This window comes from Boleophthalmus pectinirostris, unplaced genomic scaffold (genome assembly GCF_026225935.1).
Source record: "Boleophthalmus pectinirostris isolate CB_2022bp ecotype Guang Dong unplaced genomic scaffold, ASM2622593v1 HiC_scaffold_5, whole genome shotgun sequence".
In the NCBI taxonomy this organism is placed as follows: domain Eukaryota; kingdom Metazoa; phylum Chordata; class Actinopteri; order Gobiiformes; family Gobiidae; genus Boleophthalmus; species Boleophthalmus pectinirostris.
This window is the reverse complement of record NW_026571404.1, coordinates 2,620,204-2,645,802: the sequence shown is the minus strand read 5'-3', so window position 1 is coordinate 2,645,802 and position 25,599 is coordinate 2,620,204. Positions and strand designations below refer to the sequence as shown.

General features: G+C 42.1%; 1 protein-coding gene across 1 annotated transcript in view; it reads left to right on the top strand.

Moving 5' to 3' along the window:
- The window catches only part of epas1b (endothelial PAS domain protein 1b), a 147,308-nt gene that overhangs the window by 96,834 nt on the left and 24,875 nt on the right, over positions 1–25,599 (top strand). The window contains exons 3-7 of the mRNA XM_055163017.1: positions 4,254–4,390; positions 8,887–8,974; positions 11,824–11,942; positions 15,581–15,783; positions 25,424–25,530. Of these exons, the coding sequence (XP_055018992.1) occupies positions 4,254–4,390; positions 8,887–8,974; positions 11,824–11,942; positions 15,581–15,783; positions 25,424–25,530 (654 nt within the window). The remainder of the gene's footprint in view (positions 1–4,253; positions 4,391–8,886; positions 8,975–11,823; positions 11,943–15,580; positions 15,784–25,423; positions 25,531–25,599) is intronic.

Sequence of the window (25,599 nt, the reverse complement as noted above, 5' to 3'; positions counted from 1 at the left end):
CCATAGTTAGCCTTCCGCTAAAAACAGATTTACCCGCTCCACAAAACACCTGAAACAAATCTATTATTACATCAGACTGTCCATGTGAATGTCTGTGTCCGTAGAATAATGTTTGAAATAAAACCAACCTTGTATTTGAAGGATTTCTGTCTGAACAGTAGCAGTGAGTTGTACTTCCTGATAGAAAACTCGGCAGCGGCGGACTGATATATGAGAAAATAGTCCCTCAACAGTTGATGATTCATGTGATACAAGCTTAGTTTTATTTCAAACATTATTCTATCGACACAGACATTTACAAAAAGTGTCTCCACTCGTCTCCAACACTCTGACTCACGAGGAAATGAGGTCCTATGTCCAAAATTCCCAACTGTCCCTTTAAAGGAAAATGACGACGCATTAGTGAACTAATGAACAAAACTAATGTTATGGTCATGAATAAAAGAGAAGGAACTTGCTCACTCAGACTGATTCTACAGTTAAAATTAAAAATGTATTTCATGATGTCGATATTAGTAAAGGCAGTTCGAATGCGAAACATCTCTAGGACCATAATGTTATTTTTGTTCAGTGTGTCACTAATGTGTCATCGTCGTTGTTTCCTTTAAGCGTTTGTCTTTCTTCCCTTGATAGTTGCGGATAAATTAGTTCTAAGTATAATAAAGTTTACATGAACGAGGAATAAATGAATTCAGCTTTAAAATCAGAATAAACCACTCATTTACTTTGGAATTAAGTTTAATTTTTAATAATTATTTTCATCAGGAATTAAGTGTTTACATGTTTATTTTTAGTTTGTTTTTTAAAGCGAAATTAATTTTTATTCAGAATTAAATTATTTTTATTCATAATTTTTTTAAATAATTTTTTTGTTGGTTAATGATTTTTAATTTTTTTTGCTGTTTTTCTATTTGCTAATTTTATTTTATTTTTATTTATTTATTTTTTTAAATTTTTTATGTTTATTGTCTTGCTTATTTATTTATTTATTTATTTAAATTATGATTATTTTATTTATTTAATGTGTTAATTTTTATCGTGCCGACCCTGTGCTGCACTTTGGAAACTTTGTGTTGGTAAAATGTGAAATATAAATAAAGTTAGTTCAGACAAAGAAGTGGAATAAGAGAGTGTGACGTCGCCCACAGCGTTCGGTTCCAGTCAAATGAAGCTCATCGAGGCTTGCAGTTATAGTGACGGATTTGGAGCAGAGTTCCATGGAATAGGGATTTATTTGAAGACAAAAAAGCTAAATAAAAACACCAGGATCATGTCGAGCGGGTTAATACGAACATTTTAAGAATGTCCGGAGAGCTTGGAGCGCACTCTTGCTCACTTCCTGTTTGGAACGCGGCGGCGAGTGGGTTAGCGGGTTACTATTTCCATTTATATAAACAGACGAGGTTCAGGTTTGAGTCTCAGGAGGTCGGTTCCGGTTTACAGATTGTTTTGGTTAGAAAATACCGCCCCATATCGTCACCACACGTCTGACCAGAAGATTCTGCAGAAATAAAAGTGACTCTAACTCCACAGATGACGACGACTTCTTCTTCTTCTTCTTCTTTTTTGGACCATTCTCAGATCTGTGTTTTCCTCTCAGGCCTGTTTCTCGAGGTCTTCTGGATCGAGGCCAAAACAAACCAGAGCTACTTCTTCCTGCTGAATTAACAAATCACATATTGAAATTGGCTTTTAGGATTATTTTTGGACATCATGTTTCAGTTCACAGTGGATATTTTAAAAACCCCAAGGAGATTAAACTCAGAGGCCGAACGGACGCCGGAATCCCAGACTTTTCCAGAACATGTTTGAGAATAAGACGCCACGGAGGCTCAGGGAGGGCATCTGACACACACAGGGACATTTCAGGACATGTGTGCAGAGGTCTGAACCACTGGTCCCCCAACACCGGAGCCAGAGACCGATACTGGGCCATGGGTCGTTTGGTACCAGTGCTCCCATACGCATCTCTAAACCAGAACTAAACCAGGTCTAAAACATGCCTAAACCAGATCTAAAACAGGGTCTAAAACAGGACCAAACCAGGTCTAAAACAGGTCTGAAATGGGTTTAAAACTGGGTCTAAAAACAGTTCTAAAACAGTTCTAAACCAGGTCTAAAACAGGGTCTAAACCAGGTCTAAAACATGGTCTAAACCAGGTCTAAACCAGGGTCTAAAGCAGGTCTAAACCAGGGTCTAAAACAGGTCTAAAACAGGGTCTAAAACAGGTCTAAAACAGGGTCTAAACAGGTCTAAACAGGTCTAAACCAGGTCTAAAACAGGTCTAAACCAGGTCTAAAACAGGATCTAAAACAGGTCTAAACCAGGTCTAAAACAGAGTCTAAAACAGGTCTAAACCAGATTTAAAACAGGTCTGAAACAGGTTTAAAACCGGGCCTAATACTGGGTCTAAAACCGGGTCTAAAGCAGGACCAAACCAGGTCTAAAAACAGGTCTAAAACAGATCTGAAACAGAACTAAACCAGAACAAAACCAGGATTTAACCAAGACTAAACCAGGTCTAAAAACAGGTCTGAACCAGGGTCTGAACCAGGGTCTGAACCAGGTCTAAAACAGGGTCTAAACTACGACTATTGACTGAACACCTGCTTTTCTTTTACATCGCCTTTTGTTTTGGTCCGATCGTGGTCGATGAATTTTGTTCCTTCTTTGTCGTTATTGTTGGTTTGTTCGACCATAAACGAAAACTAAAACCTAAAAATGAAAAAGTGTTTGTATTTGTGTTCGAGGAGTTAAGTTTATGAAACAATCTGAGTGATTTTTAAAAAGTCTAACATTGTAGGAGCCTTTAAAAAAAGAGTATAAAGCTCTGGACTGAATGAATTATGCATAAAATTTACTTTATTTTAATTTATTTTTAGTTTCTTATATTTACAATAAGTCATGAGTGAAATTTTAAACACAAAGTTGCTGTTTTTTCTGCTTTTCTTTCTTGGAATTCTGTCATTGTTTAACAGGGTTTGAGGTTAAAAGAACTTTTGACTTCAGTTTAAACCCTTTCGGTCATGATCCATGGAGTTTTAGTTTATGTTTTGTTTTGTAGTTCTGCAAAATGACCAAATAAAAACCTAATAATAGTAATAAAAACCACATAATCCCAGCGTGTCGGTGAGTCAGTTCCACTAGAAACGCAGCAAAGGAGAAATTCAACTTGTCAACTGGACAAATGTTTATTTAGGTTGGAAACGTTTCGTTGCTTCTTCACTTCTGAAGCCGTTTGGATGAGCTGCGAAATGTTTCCAACCTAAATAAACATTTGTCCAGTTGACAAATTAGTTTCCACTTTGCCGTAGATTCTACCTGGACGACTGAGAGATTCTGCACCAGAAACGAAGGGAGTTTGTTCATGTTTAACTCTTCCAACACGTCCACAGCTCAGGGATTCTCATGATTTTTTTTGGCTGCTGCGTCTATAAAGCTATTTTGAACTTTCATTGACAATTTGAAACTAAAAAAACTCCTCCATACAACTTGTAAATAGAATGAAGCATAAAAAATTATTAAACAACTCAATAAAAATTCAAAAAGTCCTAAATAAATAAAAAATAAAATCAATAAAGAGAGTCAGGATCACACAGGTCTGACGCCAGGTTCAAAGCTGCTGAGTAAAAGTGTGTGTGTTTTTTGTTTTGTTTTGGGTTTTTTGCATTTCAGATGCAAAGAACACATGTGGTGACAAGATTCAGTGAAAAAATAATTCTTAAAACACATTTTTACTCGATTTTGGCTCAATTTAATGCAAAAAAAATTAGCAATATTTTCACTTTTTTCCAATATTTTCATCTTTACCTCATTGGCAGTCAACCATTCCCCCAACTTTTGACATCAGCCAATATGCCATTATTTTCACCAAACTGTATAGTCATTCCACAGAAAAAAAATATAAAACTCCAACCAAAATCTGTGGATCTGTGACACATAAAAGCAGATTTTATAATAACGCAACTCGCGTACAGAAACGGTAAAATTAGAGATTAAAAATAAGTTTAACGGGATTCAAAAATATAACACGCTAAACACGACTCATTAATTAATTGCAATTAAAGAGATAATTTGACAGCCCAATGTAAAATATCTAAGTTTTTTCTTCTGTAGATTACTGCTGACACCTTTGTGGCTGATGAAAAGTGTGTGAGGGAGGACGGGGTGGAAGTTTACGTGTGGAGTGTGTTTGAGCGTATGGAAAGAGCGAGTTATTCATATGTAACCGGTGTTTACTGTGTCCACTCAGACCCCGGCAGCTCGGAGGACGGGCAGATGGACGGTCTGTACCTCAAGTCTCTGGAGGGCTTCATCACCGTGGTAACGTCAGACGGAGACATGATCTTCCTGTCCGAGAACATCAACAAGTTCATGGGCCTCACGCAGGTACACGCCTGGACTGACTGACTGACTTTATGATTATGAAATTACAATAAGTACCTCCCTCCACTGCAAAAAAATAAATAAATCCAGCCAAGTTAAAATGACTGGAATGGAGGAAGTTTTATTTATTTATGATCTGAGTAAATTTCACTTGATAAGTATTAAATGATCTGCCAGTGGAATAAAACTTTTTGTTCTTAACCCTCCCAGACCGACGGTATCGTTTACGATGCGCGGGAATATGTTTTATAACCGTGTATAACTTTCCAACTATAAAAGACAGAAACTTTTTTCTCCTTTCCGAGCAGATTTCCAGCATTATCCTTCGTCACACGTTGTGTTATGACGTAAGGAAAACAAGTGTCCAATAGGAACTTTGTTTTCTGCCAAACGCAAATCGTAATTGCACATCCCATGTTATTTTTATTTGAAAAGTTTATTTCACTCAAAATGTACAAATACAAATGTATCTGGAAATTCAAAAATGCAGGAAGTGATGTGGAGCTGTTTCCATGACTGGCACCAGAAAAGTCATGGGGACATTGCACTTTTTTTTGAGCAATAAATAGGCAATAAGGATATTTTTTAGTTTACTTAGACACTTGATATTTTGCACTTTTGTAGCTAGGACCCTAAATTCTTTATGTCCAAAAAGTTGTTTATACATGTTTGGTGTGTGTTTTGTATGAAAGAGTGTGAATTTTCTTTCCTTTTTTTTTCTAGATTAGACTAGCAGATTGTGAAATAAGAAGGTTGTAGAGGAAAAAAAGATGTATAGCACTTCATTAGGGGGAAATTTAAACTCATAACTTTAAAACTCATAATTATGACTTTTAAACTTGTAATTATGACTTTAAAATTCTAAATTATGACTTTAAATTTGTAATTATGACCTTAAGACTCACAATTATGATTTTTAAACATGTAATTATGACTTTAAAACTCACAATTATGACTTTTAAACTCATAATTATGACTTTTAAACTTGTAATTATGACTTTTAAACTTGTAAATTTAAAATTCATAATTATGACTTTCTGTGGGGCTTTTATTTTTTATTTACTGGCAGAAATGGGCTTCCTCACTTCTCAGTCTGAGCAGCCCGTCAAAACAATGAGATTTACTGCTTTTTTATAAAGAAATACAATTACAATTATGCAGAATTGAGTTAAACATTTTAGCTCCCACAGTATTTTCTGTTTCTCTTGTGGCCCCATGGAAAAAATAATTGTCCACCCCGTTTTAATCGCTTATTTTTGTCAATTTAGTTTGATGTTCTTAATGGGTGATACTCGTAGGAAAGGGCAGCGTCATAATTTTGGTCTAAATAAAAAATTAAAAAAATGCGTCTCATGTGCCGTTATCAATAGTTATCCATCCTTGTTTCTTTTATGACGTCGTTACAGATCAATATTGAGATTTAAAATGTCTAAATTACAACAGAATGATCCATGGGTGTCAAAGATTAGAACGACGATCGCAGACACAACCGCAGTACGTCCAATCTTTAACTCTGGAACGACAAGCCTGGATTAAAGTTTGATGGATATCGTCTTTGGGAAAGTATAAAGTAATACATTAAGTTTGTTTTTCAGTATTGCCCTCCCCCGTTCCATTTCCGCGGGTCATGTAAGTCCTCCGAGCTTCTGTGTCTTCTGGCCCCAGAGAAAATCACATGCTAATAACCACAGAGGATCTCCACTGGTTAATGGGCTGCGCAGTCGTCTGTTTTTGTAAGGCTGCTTAGAATTCATGTGTCACAAAGCAGCTCTGTGCGTGCTCGCGCCGTGTTGACACAGAATTAAACCGCATGAAAAGCACTGTACCAAAACATCCAATACAAACACATACAAACGACCCAGCTCATCTCAGTAAGACGCCGTGTTTGTTTGTCAGAGACACTCTTCCCACACTTTAAAGGTGCATTGGGGAACTTTTCTGGTGGACGGTCAGTAGGGCTCGTTTCTCTCGAGCATCTAGGTCAGGAATCAGAATACACTAGATCACAGGTGTCAAACATACGGCCCGGGGGCCGGATCCAGCCCTCCAAGACCTTTAATGTGGCCCTCTGCTGATTTTCTACTAAAATATTTTAATTATATTTTCTTTTAAAATATTGTATTTTCTGTGGTGTTTATCACAGCAGCGTCTCCAGCGTCTCTGTACGTGGCCCCTCCCACCAGAGCAGCACAAATGAAGACTTGTCTCTTTCCAAACGCTCTTAAAGGACGATCGTTTTGACTGTTGACCGTGACACCCTCATCAGAAAAATGTCCAACATGAGAAAAGTGGAGCCGAGTGCAGGATTTTCAAAAAAAAAAAGACTTATTCCTTTTTACATACAATTTAATGTTAAAACATTGTGTTGAAATTGCATTTTTCTTAAAGTTTCAGATTGTTCATAATATTTTGTAAAAGAAAGAGTTCATCAGTTTAAAAAGATTTCTGTAATAGATTTGTGTTTCTCTGCACAAATATTTGAACTTATTGCTATTTTTGGGGTTTATATGCCTTTTTTTATTTTTTTTTCTGGCCCCTTTGGGATCAAAGTAGGTTGGATACGGCCCCCGGACCAAAATGGGTTTGACACCCCTGCACTAGATGGTTCGCAAAAACCCCGGAAGTGCGAGTTCGGGCACCAGCCAATCAGCGAAGAGACAGATATTCAGTGTTGTCAACGATTCCAGAGATCGAGGATTTAAAGCCAAAACAAAGAGAATGTTTGGTGAATTTTATCAAGAGGAAAGACGTTATTGTCCTTCTTCCTAAGGGGTTTGGGAAAAGCTTAATATAGGCGAGTTTCATTGTTGACAAAAGCGTGCGTTGCATGCTGGGAATTAATTTGGTCGGCGGCAAGAAACACTAATTCAACATGACGGACGGAGCGAGAAAGCACGTAAAGGGTATTGATCCTGGTTATTTATCCACTCTAACAGCAGAGGACCCAAGACCATTTGACCAGAAATTGGTCATAAAGCATCGACGGACGACAAATCACCCTTTTCAACCCCGACAAAAGGTGGAACAAACCAAATTTCTGGTCAGAATCGCCAACTACCTGGACAAATATTCACTTGGGCGACATCCACAATGACTTGGTGGAAACTCCTGGGCCATTCACAGCAGAAAAGATGAAAACCTCCAAGAGTCTGGATGTGTTGTTGAACTTGTTGGAGTCCACGGTTTGTTAGGATCTTCTACGTTTGCTCTGCGAATGTCTGAAAGTCGTTTAATTCACCGTTAGTGGTTCTTTTCACTCAGAATACGAAAAAGACATTTTCCTTCTTCCATGCTTCTATTTGTGCGTCCGATAATGCAGCAGGAATTTACCATTATCTGGGATAAATACGCGAGGTTACGCACTGTGTTTGACGCTACCGTGTTTCTTGCCTCCGACCAAAATATTTCTAAGCATGCAACGCACGCTTTTAATAACAATGACGTCAGCTGAAACTCGATTATACCAGTACCCGTCTACCGTTGAGCGAACAAATTCTTACACTGCGAGGTCAGACGGTTTCCACGAATTGAAACCGGCTCATGAATCAGTCTACAGTAAAGCTCGGCGATAAGAGAAAAAAATTCAATCAATTCACATCCAAGCAGAGACGAAGCAGAGGGCTGATCGAGGGCCGTAGACTGGTGCTCAATACTGTGAAGAACTGAAATATTTGCACTTTTAACACGTTACAATGAGCCATCAGTCCTTAAGATCCTGAAAACCACACACTAAATATTAAATATTTATAATATTTATAATATTAGGTAGGCAGACTTTCATAAAACTTGCAGTAAAAAGTAAACTTTTAATTGAGGCAAGGTCATTTCAGTCAGTTCACCTGGAAGCCTGAGGGGCAAGAAAATTTGGTCCGCGGGCCATAGTTTGTACATGTCTGGCCTGTGTCGTCTTCTGTCGCAACTCAGGTTGGTTCAGCTCTTCACTGATTGGCCGATGTGCGGTCCACAATTTCTAGGGTTCTTGTAAATCAGGGGTGTCCAAACTTTTTTCATCAAGGGCCACATTTCTAAACACAGACGAAGCAGAGGGCCGATCGAGGGCCGCAGATGGTGCTCAGTACAGTGAAAAATTTCAATATGTGCATGTTTAACACTTTGTTATGAGCCGTCAGTCTTTATTCACTCTAAAATCCCCAAAACCACACATTAAATCTTCAATATTTGCTTTATCAAAGTATATTTTCAAAAAAACTTAAAAAGTTCATTTTCAATTGATGCAAGGTAATTTGGGCCAAATCACCTGGAAGCCTGAGGGCCAAGAAAAACTTGTTGGAGGGCCGCATTTGGCCCACGGGCCGCAGTTTGGACATGCCTGTTGTAAATCGTCTTGTGTATTCTGATTCCTGAACTAGTCACTGCAGAGAAATGAAACTGAGCGGAGGCAGGAGGTGGTGTCAGTCTGGTTATGTTAACACCTCACAGTCAAATACGTCGTCTTTAACTTGTTTCTCTTTGGTCTGTTTTCTGTTTTGTGCCTGTAGGTGGAGCTCACAGGTCACAGTATCTTTGACTTCACTCACCCCTGTGACCACGAGGAAATACGAGAGAATCTGAGTCTCAAGACGACCGGTCAGTCCTGACACACACACACACACACACAAATACACACACAAACACACACACACGACTTAGACATCGACTTCGACAAAATTTTATTAATCCACAAGGGAAATTACTCGGACACAGGAGCTCACACATCACAATATAATATAAAAACAAAGAGAAAAAATAGAAATGGTGATAATAATTTCTAAATAAGAGGCAAAAAGAAAAGAGACACGTGTGAAATAAAACAAAATTATATAAATGTAAAAGTACAAGTCAAAATAAAACAGAAAAATAAGAAATAAAAAATAAAATCTCAGTTTTGTACAAGAGGTCATAGGAAAACAATGTAACAATGATATAAAAGTGAGTTGTTGTACAGTTGTAGGGAGTATTATCTGTTACATAAGGCTGAGTTGTAGGGAGTATTATCTGTTACATAAGGGTGAGTTGTTGCACAGTTGTAGGGAGTATTATCTGTTACATAAGGGTGAGTTGGTGCACAGTTGTGGGGAGTATTATCTGTTACATAAGGCTGAGTTGTAGGGAGCATTATCTGTTACATAAGGCTGAGTTGTAGGGAGTATTATCTGTTACATAAGGGTGAGTTGTTGCACAGTTGTAGGGAGTATTATCTGTTACATAAGGGTGAGTTGTTGTACAGTTGTGGGGAGTATTATCTGTGACATAAGGTTGAGTTGTTGTACAGTTGTAGGGAGTATTATCTGTGACATAAGGGTGAGTTGTTGTACAGTTGTAGGGAGTATTATCTGTTACATAAGGCTGAGTTGTAGGGAGCATTATCTGTTACATAAGGGTGAGTTGTTGTACAGTTGTGGGGAGTATTATCTGTTACATAAGGGTGAATTGCTGTAGAGTTGTAGGGAGTATTATCTGTTACATAAGGCTGAGTTGTAGGGAGCATTATCTGTTACATAAGGGTGAGTTGTTGTACAGTTGTGGGGAGTATTATCTGTTACATAAAGGTGAGTTGTAGGGAGTATTATCTGTTACATAAGGGCGACTTGTTCCCCAGTTGTAGGGAGTATTATCTGTGACATAAGGTTGAGTTGTTCCACAGTTGTAGGGAGTATTATCTGTTACATAAGGGCGACTTGTTCCCCAGTTGTAGGGAGTATTATCTGTGACATAAGGTTGAGTTGTTCCACAGTTGTAGGGAGTATTATCTGTTACATAAGCGCGAGTTGCTGTACAGTTGTAGGGAGTATTATCTGTTACATAAGCGCGAGTTGTTGTACAGTTGTAGGGAGTATTATCTGTTACATATGGGTGGGTTTTTGAGGCTCTGGAGCGTCGGGACACACTGTACACTCTGGAAACACTTCTATAGGGACCACGCTGAAGTTCACGGTCTAAAACGGCCGGCACCTGCCCGACCCGTGGGAACAGGCCCGGTCCTGCCCCGGCCCCTGCACACGAGAACATACGTGTTACATAAGAGCCAAGATCCTGAAATAACACGGGCAAGAATAACAGGGGGGGCGGACGGAGCCAGCCCAGCGCTCCGATAAGACTCCGGACTCTGCTGCACACTTTTATGATCTAATGTAAACTGTGTAAGTGTTATCAGCGGGAGCCAAACACACGCGGCTCAAAACGCGCCGCAGGACCACGGTGTGTTTAAAGCCCCCGTGTTATGTCAACATTTAAAGGAGCATTGTGTACCCGGGTGTTCCACGTGTTACTGCTCTGTCTGGAATGTCTCGCAGTGTGGCATTAAACCGTTCTGTCTGCGCGGAGACCAAACCGAGACCAAGATACAGGTCAGGGTACAGTTGTAGGGAGCATTATCTGTTACATTGTACAGTTGTAGGGAGTATTATCTGTTACATAAGGCTGAGTTGTTGTGCAGTTGTAGGGAGTATTATCTGTTACATAAGGCTGAGTTGTTGTGCAGTTGTAGGGAGTATTATCGGTTACATAAGGCTGAGTTGTTGTGCAGTTGTAGGGAGTATTATCGGTTACATAAGGGTGAGTTGTTGTACAGTTGTAGGGAGTATTATCTGTTACATAAGGGTGAGTTGTACAGTTGTAGGGAGTATTATCTGTTACATAAGCGCGAGTTGTTGTACAGTTGTAGGGAGTATTATCTGTTACATAAGGCTGAGTTGTTGTACAGTTGTAGGGAGTATTATTTGTTACATAAGGGTGAGTTGTACAGTTGTAGGGAGTATTATCTGTTACATAAGGGTGAGTTGTTGTACAGTTGTAGGGAGTATTATCTGTTACATAAGGGTGAGTTGTACAGTTGTAGGGAGTATTATCTGTTACATAAGAGCGAGTTGTTGTACAGTTGTAGGGAGTATTATCTGTTACATAAGCGCGAGTTGTTGTACAGTTGTAGGGAGTATTATCTGTTACATAAGAGCGAGTTGTTGCACAGTTTTAGGGAGTATTATTTGTTACATTGTACAGTTGTAGGGAGTATTATCTGTTACTTAATTGAGAGTTGTTTTGCAGTTGTAGGGAGTATTATCTGTTACATTGTACAGTTGTAGGGCGTATTATCTGTTACATTGTACAGTTGTAGGGAGTATTATCTGTCACATAAGGGCGAGTTGTTGGATGGGGGTGTCCCAGTTTTTTATTTTGAAAATCTGGTCACCGTAATATTTATGAAACAAGCATGAATGAAGTAAAATACAAGAGCCAAACAGGGATTAAACTCCTCATTTTGCTTAATTTTATATTGTGTTAGGTTTTGTTTGGAGGTTCACTGTGGCAAAGAAAGACAAAGAACTTTTTTTTCCAAATAAAAAAACAATAAATCAGTTTCTTAAAATGTATGTATGTTTCTTTCCTCTTTTATTTGTTGTATAATAACAAAAAATAATGTGTACTTCTTGTTACAGGCAGTGGATTCTCCAAAAATGGCAAAGAGCTGACCACAGAGAGAGACTTCTTCATGAGGATGAAGTGCACAGTGACCAACAGGGGGCGCACTGTCAACCTCAAATCAGCCAGCTGGAAGGTAAGACGCCCTGGTGTAAGTTTGTCAGACGGAAGTTTGAATCCAGAAGAGTCGAGATCGGGACCATTGAGCCTGAAAATCCTCTGTCCAAACTTAAGACGATCCAACCACAGAAGCTCGTTTGGCTCCAGATTCACTCGTGTTTGTGAAGTTTTGTCGAAGCGTTTGATTCTGGCTGAAGGTTCATCGTCTCTCTGGGGTTCTCCCGCTCACTGCAGCTTCTCTCTTTCCCCTCTGTCCTCTCCCTCGCTCAGAAACCATGCAGATCTCTGGGAATCTGTGGTTTTATAGACCTGCCATAAATGTGAAAAACTGCAGCTCGTAAAAGTCTCTGTGTTTGGTAAAGTTTGTAAACTCTAGCAGAGGTGAAGCACATGAAGCACGTGGAGCATAATGAACAAAAACAGTAAAGTTCAATCTCCGAAATCCTGTTAAAATGATTCTCCGGTGATGTTTGGGAGTTTATTTTGTGAGCACATTTTCTTGTTTCTTCAAACTCCTCCAACTTTTGGTTTGAAGTGTGCATCTGAACACTCAGTTTGAAGGGAGGACAGTCCTTCACTAAAGCCCTGTACTGCTGCTTAAAAGGCCCATCTCATGCAAAATCAACTTTTCAGAGCTTTCTACCTTCTAAGAGTGATGTGTGGGCCTTGAATTTGTCGCTGAAGTGTTTAAGGTTGTATAGAAGATTTTCCAAGGAAAGAGAAATGCAGTGTTTGTCCTTTTTTAAATGTTGCGCTTCGCACCTTTTCCCCTTCTCTTCTTCTTTCAGCAACGTCAAAAACTGACTTTCTTTTGCGGCGAACCGGTCATGAATTCTTGTCTGCCATTAAAACAAAATTTGTGCAAACTGAGAGCTACAGTTCAAAAAAGACGTCAAGAACCGCTAAACTTGAACCACGAACATAAACCACACCACAAGTCAGCGACGCTAGAAATGTAGGGAGTTTGATTGACAACCTAACAGCCAATAGATAAAGAGGTAGCCTTGTTATCTATTGGCTGATGTTTATCTGGCCTCACTACACTACACACTTCAGTTGATGGATTTTCATTCTTTTTTTTTTTTTTTTGGTCATCATAATAACAAGGCTGCTTCTTCTTTATAATTCTATTTTGATCTTTCATTGACAATTTGAAACAAACAAACAAACAAAAATCCTCCATACAACCTTTTAGATTGATTTGGCGGTTGTTGTTTTTTTTTTTTTTTTTTTTTTTTTTTTTACAAATTACAGTGTATTTCTGCCACCCTCCCAAGTGACAATGAACTAAAGCTGCTACAACAATGACGCGGCAGATACACCTATGACACGTTTGACATAGCAAAAAACGCTTCGTACCCGTCCCCCTGCCCTGCTCCACCACCTCCGCCTCCGCCCCGCCTCCACTCTGCATCATCTGACAATTCCCACATGAACATCTAAACAAAAGTGACAGCATAAGCTCATTGTTCTACACTGCAGTGTATATATAATAAATTTATCTACTAGTGTTTATTAAAACTTTACCAATCAGTAATGTTCAGCTGATGTGGACTTGGTGCTTGAGCTTCGTGCTCCTCAAAGTCCTCGTCCGATTCTGGGTCCAACACATGCGGCTGAACGCGCTGTATCTCCATGATGAATAAAAGTTTATTCCTGCCTCTATCAGGGTCACGTCTGTCTCCCCCTCCCTCCCTGAGATGGCGGAGGAAGGGCGGCTCACTCAGAGTCTACGTCACATTTGGAGGGCGGAGCCTGTGCTTTCTCAGGACGGGCGGGGGGAGGAGCAATAGTCGGACTTTCATAGTTCCTGGTCTGTGACTGTCTCCAAGAAATCAGTAAGATTTCAGAACTATTGTGTAATGGATGTTCCAAAACCCAAAATTGTGGTTGTTTATGTGCAGAAGATACAATGTGAAAAGAGTTATTTTACATCAGATGGGCACTTTAAGACGGTGGAGGCAAATGGGTAGAACTGGGACTGGGCCAATGCCAAGTCTATCTCCCAAAAGCACCACGGAATGATGTGTGTAGTCTTTATAATGTTCTTTATGTAATGTGTTTGTACAGACCCAGCGTATTAGACTTCGGCTACGTTCAGCCTGCAGCCTGAAGTGATTAAAATCTGCTTTTTTTGCCCTGTGCTCCTGTATCTGATCTCTTAATGACAGATCTGATTTTTTTCAAATGCGACCAAGACCACTTAGATATGTGCTCCTAAAACCGATACATATCTGATCTTTTGGCATGTGACTTCAGCCTGAACGGCCAAGGCGCATTCATCCGACCTACACGTCACAAATGTACACAAACTTTCTCCTCGTCAGACAAAAATTGTTTGTGAACTCCGTGTCAGTGAAGCAGAGAAGCACAGATCAATCCCTCCACTCTTTACTGTGACTCTGCACCCACACGTTCCTTTCTACGGACTTTGCTGCCGCTGCCCCACAAAACGCCACAGCCAAAAACCTCATCCTTCTCCTTCTCAAGCTCCTCCTTAAAACAAATAGTTTATAGGGCACTCTGGATTATAAAATGCACTGTCATTGAATGGTCTATTTTTTTTTACTTTTTTCACAAATAAACGGCGTGGGACTTTAAATGAAACCCAACAGTGTGATGGGTGAGTGGTTTTGTTTGTTTGTTCGTTCACGGTGACTCTGGGCTTTGTTCAGTTGTGGCGTGTAGGGAGGGTGTGTCTGGGACCAACGGATTGTCGGCGTGTTCGCAGTGACTCAGTTGTTCAGTCGTGTCTAGAAGCGGCACGTTGCGCTCGCTTTTTCGGTTCGTTCTTCCGTTCCTCGTCGACGTGGTGTGATGAGTGTGTCTGTGGGTGTGTTTCGCTGTGCGGTCGCTGTCTGCTCCGTGTGTGTTTGCATGCGCTGCTTTGTAGTTTACTGAAGTCGTGCTGGGACACCCGAGTGGATTCGTGTATGGGGCGCTCTGGATTGTGGGGCACGCGGTCGTTTTTTGATCTGGTTGGAGGCTTTTGAGTGCACCCTATAGCCCGGAAAATACAGTACATGTTCTGGCTCCAGTACAACAGCAACTTTAAAATCTCCAGGTGCTCAAAGCTGCGTCCATGTTTAGGCGACTTCTGTAAACACAGAGCACGCTCGCTGCCGTTGACGTCGTCGTATCTTCGAATGCTCATGCAGGACACTTTTGGGGCATTTAATGTTCACACTGGAGTCACATACAAGTAACATTTAATTGGAAATGTGAACGACCTCGCAAAAACATCGGATTTCACAAGAAAATTCAAATTGAGCGTTAAGCCCTGCAGTCTGAACATAGACTTAGACTTTATTGATCCTTTGTCATTGGTTCAGTTCTGACGGCAGCGCTGTGGCTGAGTAGTAAGCACTCACGCCTCACAGCAAAAAGGGCTCGGTCCCTGGCTTGTCTGGGTGGGTTTCCTCTGGGCACCTTCCTCAAGCTCAAAACAAGTACAAATCTTGCAGCTGGGATCCTGACCAAAACGAGCTCAAAACATTTTTCCAGAGACACTGAACCCTGCAGGGACAAGAACGAGCGCTTTAAGTTTTCTCTTTCCTTCTGTCTTTCTCTGCTGTTGTAATACTGAACTCTTAATTACAAAATGAACAGTTCGTGATTGTTTGTCTGACTGATCTCATGGTCTGTGGTGTCCAGGTGCTGCACTGTACGGGACAGCTGAAGATGTACAACAGCGCCCCCTCCCGCGCGCTGTGTGCCTTCAAAGAGCCCCCGCTGACCTGCGCCGTGCTCATGTGCGAGCCCATCGCCCACCCCTCCCACATGGACACGCCCCTCGACAGCAAGACCTTCATGAGCAGACACAGCATGGACATGAAGTTCACCTACTGCGACGACAGGTGAGGTTTCCACGACAGGTGAGGAGCGTACGAGGACAGGTGAGGGAGCGGAGGAGGAGCTTACAAGGACAGGTGAGGAACGCAGGGGAAGAGTGTACGAGGACAGGTGAGGTTTCCATGACAGGTGAGGTTTCCACGACAGGTGAGGGAGCAGGGGGAGGAGTGTACAAGGACAGGTGAGGGAGCAGGGGGAGTGTACAAGGACAGGTGAGCAGGGGGAGGAGTGTACAGGACAGGTGAGGGAGGTAGAGACAGGTGAGGAGCAGGGGGAGGGTGTACAAGGACAGGTGAGGGAGCAGGGGGAGGAGTGTACAAGGACAGGTGAGGGAGAAGGGGAGGGTGTATGAGGACAGGTGAGGGAGCAGGGGAGGGTGTACGAGGACAGGTGAGGGAGCAGGGAGGGTGTACGAGGCAGGTGAGGAGCAGGGAGGAGCGTACAAGGACAGGTGAGGAGCAGGGAGGAGCGTACAAGGACAGGTGAGGGAGCAGGGGGAGGAGCGTACGAGGACAGGTGAGGGAGCAGGGGGAGGGTGTACGAGGACAGGTGAGGGAGCAGGGGAGGTGTACGAGTGCAGGTGAGGGAGCAGGGAGGAGCGTAGGAGGACAGGTGAGGTTTTGAGGACAGGTGAGGGAGCAGGCGGAGGAGCATAGAAGGAACTACTAGGAAGCAAACAAGGGAACATATGAGGAAGAATACAAGGGAACATACTAGGAAACAGAAAAGGAATCATACTAGGAAGCATACAAGGGAACATACTAAGAAGAATACAAGGAAACATGCAAGGACACATTCTAGGGAACATGCAATGAAACATATGAAACATACTAGGAAGCATACAAGGAAACATACTTGGAAAACACAAGGAAATATACAAAGGAACATATTAGGTAGCATAGAAGGGAATGTAGAAGGAAGCATACAAGGGAATTTACAAGGAAACATACAAGGGGACATACTAGGAAACATACAAGGGAACATACTAGAACACATTCTCGGGAACATGCGATGAAACATAGGGAACATACTAGGGAACATACAAGGAAACGTACTAGGGAACATACAAGGGAGGAACATACAAGGAAGGATACTAGGAACCACTGAAGGAAACATAAACGTACTAAGGAGCATACTAGGGAACATACAAGGAAACATACAAGGGAAGATACAAGGAAATATACTAGGAAGCTTAGAAGAAAACATAAACATACAAGGGAACATACTAGGAAACATACTAGAGAACATATTAGGAAGGATACAAGGGAACATACTAGGAAGCATACAAGAAAACATAGTAGGAAACATTCTAGGAAGCATACAAGGAAGCATACAAGGAAACATACTTGGAAACAAAAGGAAACATACAAGGCAACATTCTAGGACACATTCTAGGACAAATACTAGGACACATACTAGGACACATGCTAGGACATGTACTAGGAAAATATACTAGGACACATACTAGGAAACATACTAGGACACATACTAGAAAACATACTAGGACACATACGAGGACACATTGTAGGACACATTCTAGGACAAATACTAGGACACACACTAGGAACATACTAGGACACATACTAGGAAACATACAAGGACACATACTAGGACACACACTAGGAAACATACTAGGACACATACTAAGACACACACTAGGAAACATACTAGGACACATACTAGGACACATACTAGGAAACATACTAGGACACATACTAAGACACACACTAGGAAACATACTAGGACACATACTAGGAAACATACTAGGACACATACTAGGACACATACTAACACACACTAGGAAACACATACTAGGACACATACTAGGACACATACTAAGACACACACTAGGAAACATACTAGGAAACATACTAGGACACATACGAGGACACACACTAGGACACATACTAGGACACATACTAGGACACATACGAGGACACATATGCGGACACATACTAGGAGGACACATACTAGGACACATACTAGGACACATACATACTAGGACACATACTAAGACACACACTAGGAAACATACTAGGACACATATTAGGACACATACGAGGACACATATGAGGACACATACTAGGACACATACTAAGACACACACTAGGAAACATACTAGGACACATACGAGGACACATATTAGGACACATACGAGGACACATATTAGGACACATACGAGGACACACATCAGGACACATACTAGGACACATACGAGGACACATATTAGGACACATACGAGGACACATACGAGGACACATATTAGGACACATACGAGGACACATACTGAAGTGCACGTGTGAGTGCAGCGGGGTGGACAGGCAGCGCCGGCCCGAGCGCCTTGAGCCTGGACATAATCACGGGTTGATTGCCGTGTTCTGATTGGAGTTTGACTTGGCAGGACCTGGTTTCTCTTGGAAGTCGCCGCTTAATTAGGAAAAGAAATGGAGTCAAAGTGAAGGTCTGGATTTTCCCTTTTCTCCGGTCGTCCGCGGCCCAGAGTCTGAGCGAGTCCCTGATGATTATCACACGTCACACAAACTAACCGTAACCCTAACACGAGTTTGAATCCACGTAAATGAGGCACAGGAGAGAATAAACATAAATTTAACCTGCTAACGTCGCGTTCCAAACAGGAAGTGACCATGGACCTGCTTCTGGCTCCATCCACTCCACTTCACTTTCTATTATTGCCCCTCGCTCTGTATCATGCTCCTAGTTTTGGTCTTAAAATGTTTATATTTGTGTTCCGTTTTTATTTTGCCATTTTGTTCGTAAATCAAGATATGATTTAATCTTGAATAATAAGAATTTGTCATAATAATAATAACAGAAATAACAACAACAAAAACACACAACAACAAATAATTAAGAAACTTAAAAGGTTAAAAGCCAATGGTCCTCAACCTTTTTAGCTTCTCGGACCAGGTTTATGGTTTTATGGTTTTATGTCCGACAATATTTTGATGACTTGTGGCTACGAACGGCGCGGCAGGGTTTAATCCTGGTTTAGTCCTGTTTTACTTCTGGTTTAGTCCTGGTTTGTCCCGGTTTAAATCTGGTATTAGTCCTGGTTAAATCCTGCTTTAGTCCTGGTATAGACCTGGTTTTAGTCCTGCTTTACTTCTGGTTTAGTCTTGGTTTAGACCTGGTTAAGTCCTGGTTTTAGTTCTGGTTTTGTCCTGTTTTAGTTCTGGTTTAGTTCTGGTTTAGTCTTGGTTTAGTCCTGGTTTTCTTCTGATTTAGTCCTGGTTTAGTCCTGGTTTAGACCTGGTTAAATCCTGGTTTAGTCCTGGTTTAAATCTGGTTTTAGTCCTAGTTAAATCCTGCTTTAGTCCTGGTTTAGACCTGATTTTAGTCCTCTTTTACTTCTGGTTTAGTCTTAGTTTAGTCCTGGTTTAGACCTGGTTAAATCCTGGTTTAGTCCCGGTTTAAATCTGGTTTTAGTCCTGGTTAAATCCTGGTTTAGTCCCGGTTTAAATCTGGTTTTAGTCCTGGTTAAATCCTGGTTTAGTCCTGGTTTTAGTCCTGGTTAAATCCTGGTTTAGTCCTAGTTTAGACCTGGTTTAGACCTGGTTAAGTCCTGGTTTTGTCCTGTTTTAGTTCTGGTTTAGTTCTGGTTTAGTCTTGGTTATTGTCCTGGTTAAATCCTGGTTTAGTCTTGTTTTAATCATGGTTCAGTCCTGGTCTAGTTCTGGTCTAGTTCTACTCTAGTTCTGGTTCAGTCCTGGTCTAGTTCTGGTCTAGTTCTAGTCTAGTCCTGGTCAGGTCCTGGTCAGGTCCTGGTTTAGTCCTGGTTTAGTCCTGGTTCAGTCCTGATTCAGTCCTGGTTTTGTCCTGGTTTAGACCTGGTTTAGACCTGGTTTAGTCCTGGTTTAGTCCTGGTTTTGTCCTGGTTTAGACCTGGTTTAGTCCTGGTTTAGTCCTGGTTTTGTCCTGGTTTAGTCCTGGTTTTGTCCTGGTTTAGTCCTGGGTTAGTCCTGGTCAGGTCCTGGTTTAGTCCTGGTGATCGGTTCGGTGATTGTGGTGAATATATTTATTCTCTGGTTCTTGGGTCTTTCTATTTCTAACATAATAACGTTGCTACGTCACTGGATACTCGTCCCTGATTGGTTGACGCGGCGCATCCGACGCCCTGGATGCACGTCTCGAGCGCCGCCGCACAAACACAGGACGCCCCAGATACAGACGTATAAACTGGACGACTTGACGCTGCGGGTCTGAACGACCTTCATGTTGTGTCATTTGGTCTTCAGATAATTGATCTTCTTAGACTTTTTTCCTTCAGTTTGTTTTCAGCCCTGACAGTTGCTCTGGTCACGTTCTGTCCTGAGGAGGCGGGGCTGCAGGTGTCGTCCCGCCTCCTCCGGGAAGAAGACGGCGCCAAAACCTGTTTAAATCATCTGAGCAACAATCAGTGTTGGGGAGTAACAGATTACATGTACCAGAGTGATGTAATCAGAGTACAAATGATGAGTAACTGTATTCAGTTTCAGTGAGTGGTAATTGGATTACAGTTACTTTGTTGAAATAAATGGATTACAGAGAGGGATTTAACTGTTTTCACATTTTGGGCTAAACCAGGACTAAACCAGGACTAAACCAGGACTAAACCAGGTCTAAACCAGGTCTAAACCAGGTCTAAACCAGGACTAAACCAGGACTAAACCAGGTCTAAACCAGGACTAAACCAGGACTGAACCAGGACTAAACCAGGTCTAAACCAGGTCTAAATCAGGACTAAACCAGGACTGAACCAAGACTAAACCAGGTCTAAACCAGGACTGAACCAGGACTAAACCAGGTCTAAACCAGGACTAAACCAGGACTAAAACCAGGACTAAACCAGGACTGAACCAGGACTGAACCAGGACTAAACCAGGACTAAACCAGGACTAAACCAGGTCTAAACCAGGACTGAACCAGGACTAAACCAGGTCTAAACCAGGACTAAACCAGGACTAAAACCAGGTCTAAACCAGGACTAAACCAGGTCTAAACCAGGACTGAACCAGGACTAAACCAGGTCTAAACCAGGACTAAACCAGGACTAAAACCAGGTCTAAACCAGGTCTAAACCAGGACCAATTTGAAGAGAACAAACATGAATTCTCAGGATGTGGTTGTTACATTCATGTACTTTTAAAAAACACGACGATATCAAGTAATCCAAAGTATTCAGATTACATTACTCACTTTAAGTCATTTAATAGATTCCGTTATAAACTACATTTTGGTGTGTGTAATCTGTAATCTGTAGGGGATTACATTTTAAACGTCACCTTCCCAACACTGGCGACACGACACAGTAACGTGACTCTGAGGATGAAAACAAACTCTCGGTCTGAAAAAAGAACCTGATAACACACGTCTGTTCTTTGTTGCTTCATTCATATTATTGCCTTAATCCTGTTTTACGCGGCTGTTACTCTGAGCGTCTCTGTTCTCTGGACGGTTACGTAACACAAAATAAACCAGAGTCCGCAGCCCGTCGCCGTCGTTATGAACTCTTCTGAATGAAACGTCTCAACGCGCGCGCGGCTCCGTCAGCTTAGTCCCGTCGCTCAACCGCTCCGTTTGTTTACTTTCGCCCGGGTCCTTCCGAGCGCTGACGGCACGTGGACCTGCTGTACAAACCGGAACGATTATTGCACTTTACGTAACGCGTGAGGATGAAGGGGGCGACCCGGAGGAAAGTCCACGACGGCATGTTCCCTCCACGGAGCACACGGTCTGCAGATTATTACCCACAAACCACCAGAGCCGCTGAGGGACAAACACAAACCTGACGCACCTGCCGGGTTCAGTTCTTTTATTTCAAACCTGCACAGACAAACAGTGTTGGGAAGTTTACTTTAAAAATGTAATCCCCTACAGATTACAGATTACACACCCCAAAATGTAGTTTGTAACAGAATCCATTAAATTACTTAAAATGAGTAATGTAATCTGAATAAACCAGGACTAAACCAGGTCTAAACCAGGACTAAACCAGGTCTAAAACCAGGACTAAAACCAGGACTAAAACCAGGACTAAACCAGGACTGAACCAGGACTAAACCAGGTCTAAACCAGGTCTAAACCAGGACTAAACCAGGACTAAACCAGGACTAAAACCAGGTCTAAACCAGGTCTAAACCAGGACTAAACCAAGTCTAAACCAAGTCTAAACCAGGTCTAAACCAGGACTAAACCAGGACTAAACCAGGACTAAACCAGGTCTAAACCAGGACTAAAACCAGGACTAAACCAGGACTGAACCAGGACTAAACCAGGACTAAAACCAGGACTAAACCAGGACTGAACCAGGACTAAACCAGGACTGAACCAGGACTAAACCAGGACTAAACCAGGTCTAAACCAGGACTAAACCAGGTCTAAACCAGGACTGAACCAGGACTAAACCAGGACTAAACCAGGACTAAATCAGGACTGAACCAGGACTGAACCAGGACTAACCAGGTCTAAACCAGGACTAAACCAGGACTAAACCAGGAAATGTAGTTTGTAACAGAATCCATTAAATTACTTAAAGTGAGTAATGTAATCTGAATACTTTGGATTACTTGGTTTTCTGTAGAGAAGCAAAGACTCGGACATTGTAACAGAAGATGTAAGACGTATGGGGCAGTAGTTCAGTTGGTGGAGCCACTGATCTGAAGGTTGGCGGTTCAATTCCAGCTCTTGACATAAACATCACAGGTTGAGAGGTCAGATCCACTGACCCACAGGTTGTCGTTGCGTCCTTGGGCAAGACACTGAACCCACCTTGCGTACACTGGTGTGTGAATGTGTGAGTGGTTCCTTGTTGGTGGAAAAGAGCTATAGAAAAATGTGACCATTTAAGATGTTTTGTCTCCTAATAGAAAATAAAAAGTCCAGACTTAACCTGAACCAAATTAAAAATATTATTGATAGAAGACGAGGAGACACGTCCACGTGGCAGGATTTAGTCCTGTTAAATCCTGTTTTAGTCCTGGTTTAGATCTAGTTTAGTCCTGGTTTAGACCTGGTTTTAGTCCTGGTTTAGACCTGGTTTAGACCTGGTTTAGATCTGGTTTAGTCCTGGTTTAGACCTGGTTTTAGTCCTGGTTTAGCCCTGGTTTAGACCTGGTTTTTGTCCTGGTTTAGACCTGGTTTAGTCCTGGTTTAGACCTGGTTTTAGTCCTGGTTTAGCCCTGGTTTAGACCTGGTTTTTGTCCTGGTTTAGACCTGGTTTAGTCCTGGTTTAGACCTGGTTTTAGTCCTGGTTTAGCCCTGGTTTAGTCCTGGTTTAGACCTGGTTTTAGTCCTGGTTTAGACCTGGTTTTAGTCCTGGTTTAGACCTGGTTTAGTCCTGGTTTAGACTTGGTTTAGATCTAGTTTAGTTTAGTTTTAATATAAAAACTGTAATGATTAATTGATAATCGATCGTTAATTCTTCCGACGATCGATTAAGAAAATTTAATCGAAAGCCCGTCCCTAGTTCAGTCGACATCACAGAATCTACAGGCCGATATTATTCATAGAGACGAGGGCGGCTCACGTGAATCTTGTTTTTGTTGTAATGTTGCACCGTCCTGAGTCCAGTCACTAATAGAAATGATCAGGTTCCATATTTGGGAATTAATCTTTCCGATATTTTGTGGCAAAGTAAAACGTAAACAGAAGGAGAAACTGCCTGGAAGTGTGACCTCATCACTTTTCTACAATCTTCAAAACTACCAACGAAATCCGACCGGGATCCGAAATAAAACTCACTAAAGTCTGTTTCATTGTTGGTCTGTGGCACACACACATACGCACACACGCAGGTTACACAACACACACACACATACGCACACACGCAGGTTACACAACACACACGCACACAGGGCTAATCTTATCACACGCTCAGCAGGACAAAGGTTTCATGAAGCACACTTTAAAACAGGCCTTTTCACTTTGGTTAAATGTAATAGTTGCATAAACCTCGTCACTAACTACACAAACAAGAGGGTGCAGACGGTTTGTAAGGGAGCGCAGACGGGGTGTAGAGGGGGCAGACGGGGTGTAGAGGGGGCAGACGGGGTGTAGAGGGTGCAGACGGGGTGTAGAGGGCGCAGACGGGTTGTAAGGGGGTGCAGACGGGCTGTAGAGGGTGCAGACGGGGTGTGTAGAGGGGGCAGACGGGGTGTAGAGGGGGCAGACGGGCTGTAGGGGGTGCAGACGGGCTGTAGAGGGTGCAGACGGGGTGTAGAGGGGCAGACGGGGTGTAGAGGGGGCAGACGGGCTGTAGAGGGGCAGACGGGCTGTAGAGGGGGCAGACGGGGTGTAGAGGGTGCAGACGGGGTGTAGAGGGCGCAGACGGGGTGTAGAGGGGGCAGACGGGGTGTGTAGAGGGTGCAGACGGGGTGTAGAGGGGCAGACGGGGTGTAGAGGGTGCAGACGGGGGTAGAGGGGCCAGACGGGGTGTAGGTGGTGCAGACGGGTGTAGGTGGCGCAGACGGGGTGTAGAGGGCGCAGACGGGGTGTAGAGGGGGCAGACGGGGTGTAGAGGGGTGCAGACGGGGGTAGAGGGTGCAGACGGGGTGTAGAGGGGCAGACGGGCGTGTAGGTGGTGCAGACGGGGTGTAGGTGGCGCAGACAGGGTGTAGAGGGCGCAGATGAGATATAGGGGGCGCAGGGTGGGTTGTAGTGGTCGCAGACGGGTTCTTAAAACCACTTTCCATGGAAACAAGCAGAAGAAAGCCCAACTCCAGGTCACACAAGAGTCAGGTTTGTGGAGATGCAAGCCCGCTCAGAGTATGCAAGTGTGTTTTTAGTGTGATAAAAACAAGCTTTTATTTGATCGTATTATCTTATCTTATTAAATTGCTTTATTTTTTAGTAAAAAGTTACATACTATGGTAAACGAGATTGTCTTTATTGATTAAAAGTGTCATTTAAAACCTTTTTGACTCATATTAAAACCACTTTTCCCTGCGTTACACCAGATCAGAGTCCATGTGACAGACCCGAGCGCCGACCGGGTGAAACCTCAGGTCTCTGTTACATAAACGGCTCTGGGTCCTGGTTTCCTCACGGCTCCTCGTCACTGCAGCGAAGGAAGATCTGAAAAACACAAAACCATGACTCACTCCGGCTCAGCTGATGACACCAAAGTCTGATTTTAGAGCCGCTGTGCAGATTTGCTGACTAATAAAACATGAAATATTTGAGATGTTTATTCGAGAATTTCCGTTTCGCGTTATAAATAGCTTCCGAATATTTGTCCTTTTCACTTCTCATGTTTTTTTTAGACTAATCCAACATCAAAATGAAAAAGAAACGGTAAAATACAACAATAATATTGGCGGTGTGGAGTTTGCATGTTCTCCCTGTGCCTGTAGGTTTCTTCCCGTTTCCCTCGAACTAAAAATATGTTCAGTAGAGTCTCAAATAAAATAAAAAAAAATTTATCTCAGAGCGACTCTCCTGGTGAAATAATGGTCAATAAAATAATAAAAATGAAAACACAACTACAGTTTTTTTTTTCTTGTAATGAGAACACAGTATGTAATTAGGGTTTTTATTTTTATTTTTTTTTTCTTATTTTTTTTTTTTAGGCTAATTAGGGTTTTACTGATACGATCATAAACGATGGACTTGTTGTTTACGTGTTGGTTTGTTTACGTGTGTTTCCAGGGTAACAGAGCTGATGGGCTACGCACCGGAGGATCTGATTGGTCGATCGGTGTACGACTTTTACCACGCGCTGGACTCCGACAGCGTCACCAGGAGCCACCACAACTGTACGTACACAACAACACAACAACAACAACAACAACACAACTGTACGTACACAACAACACAACAACAAC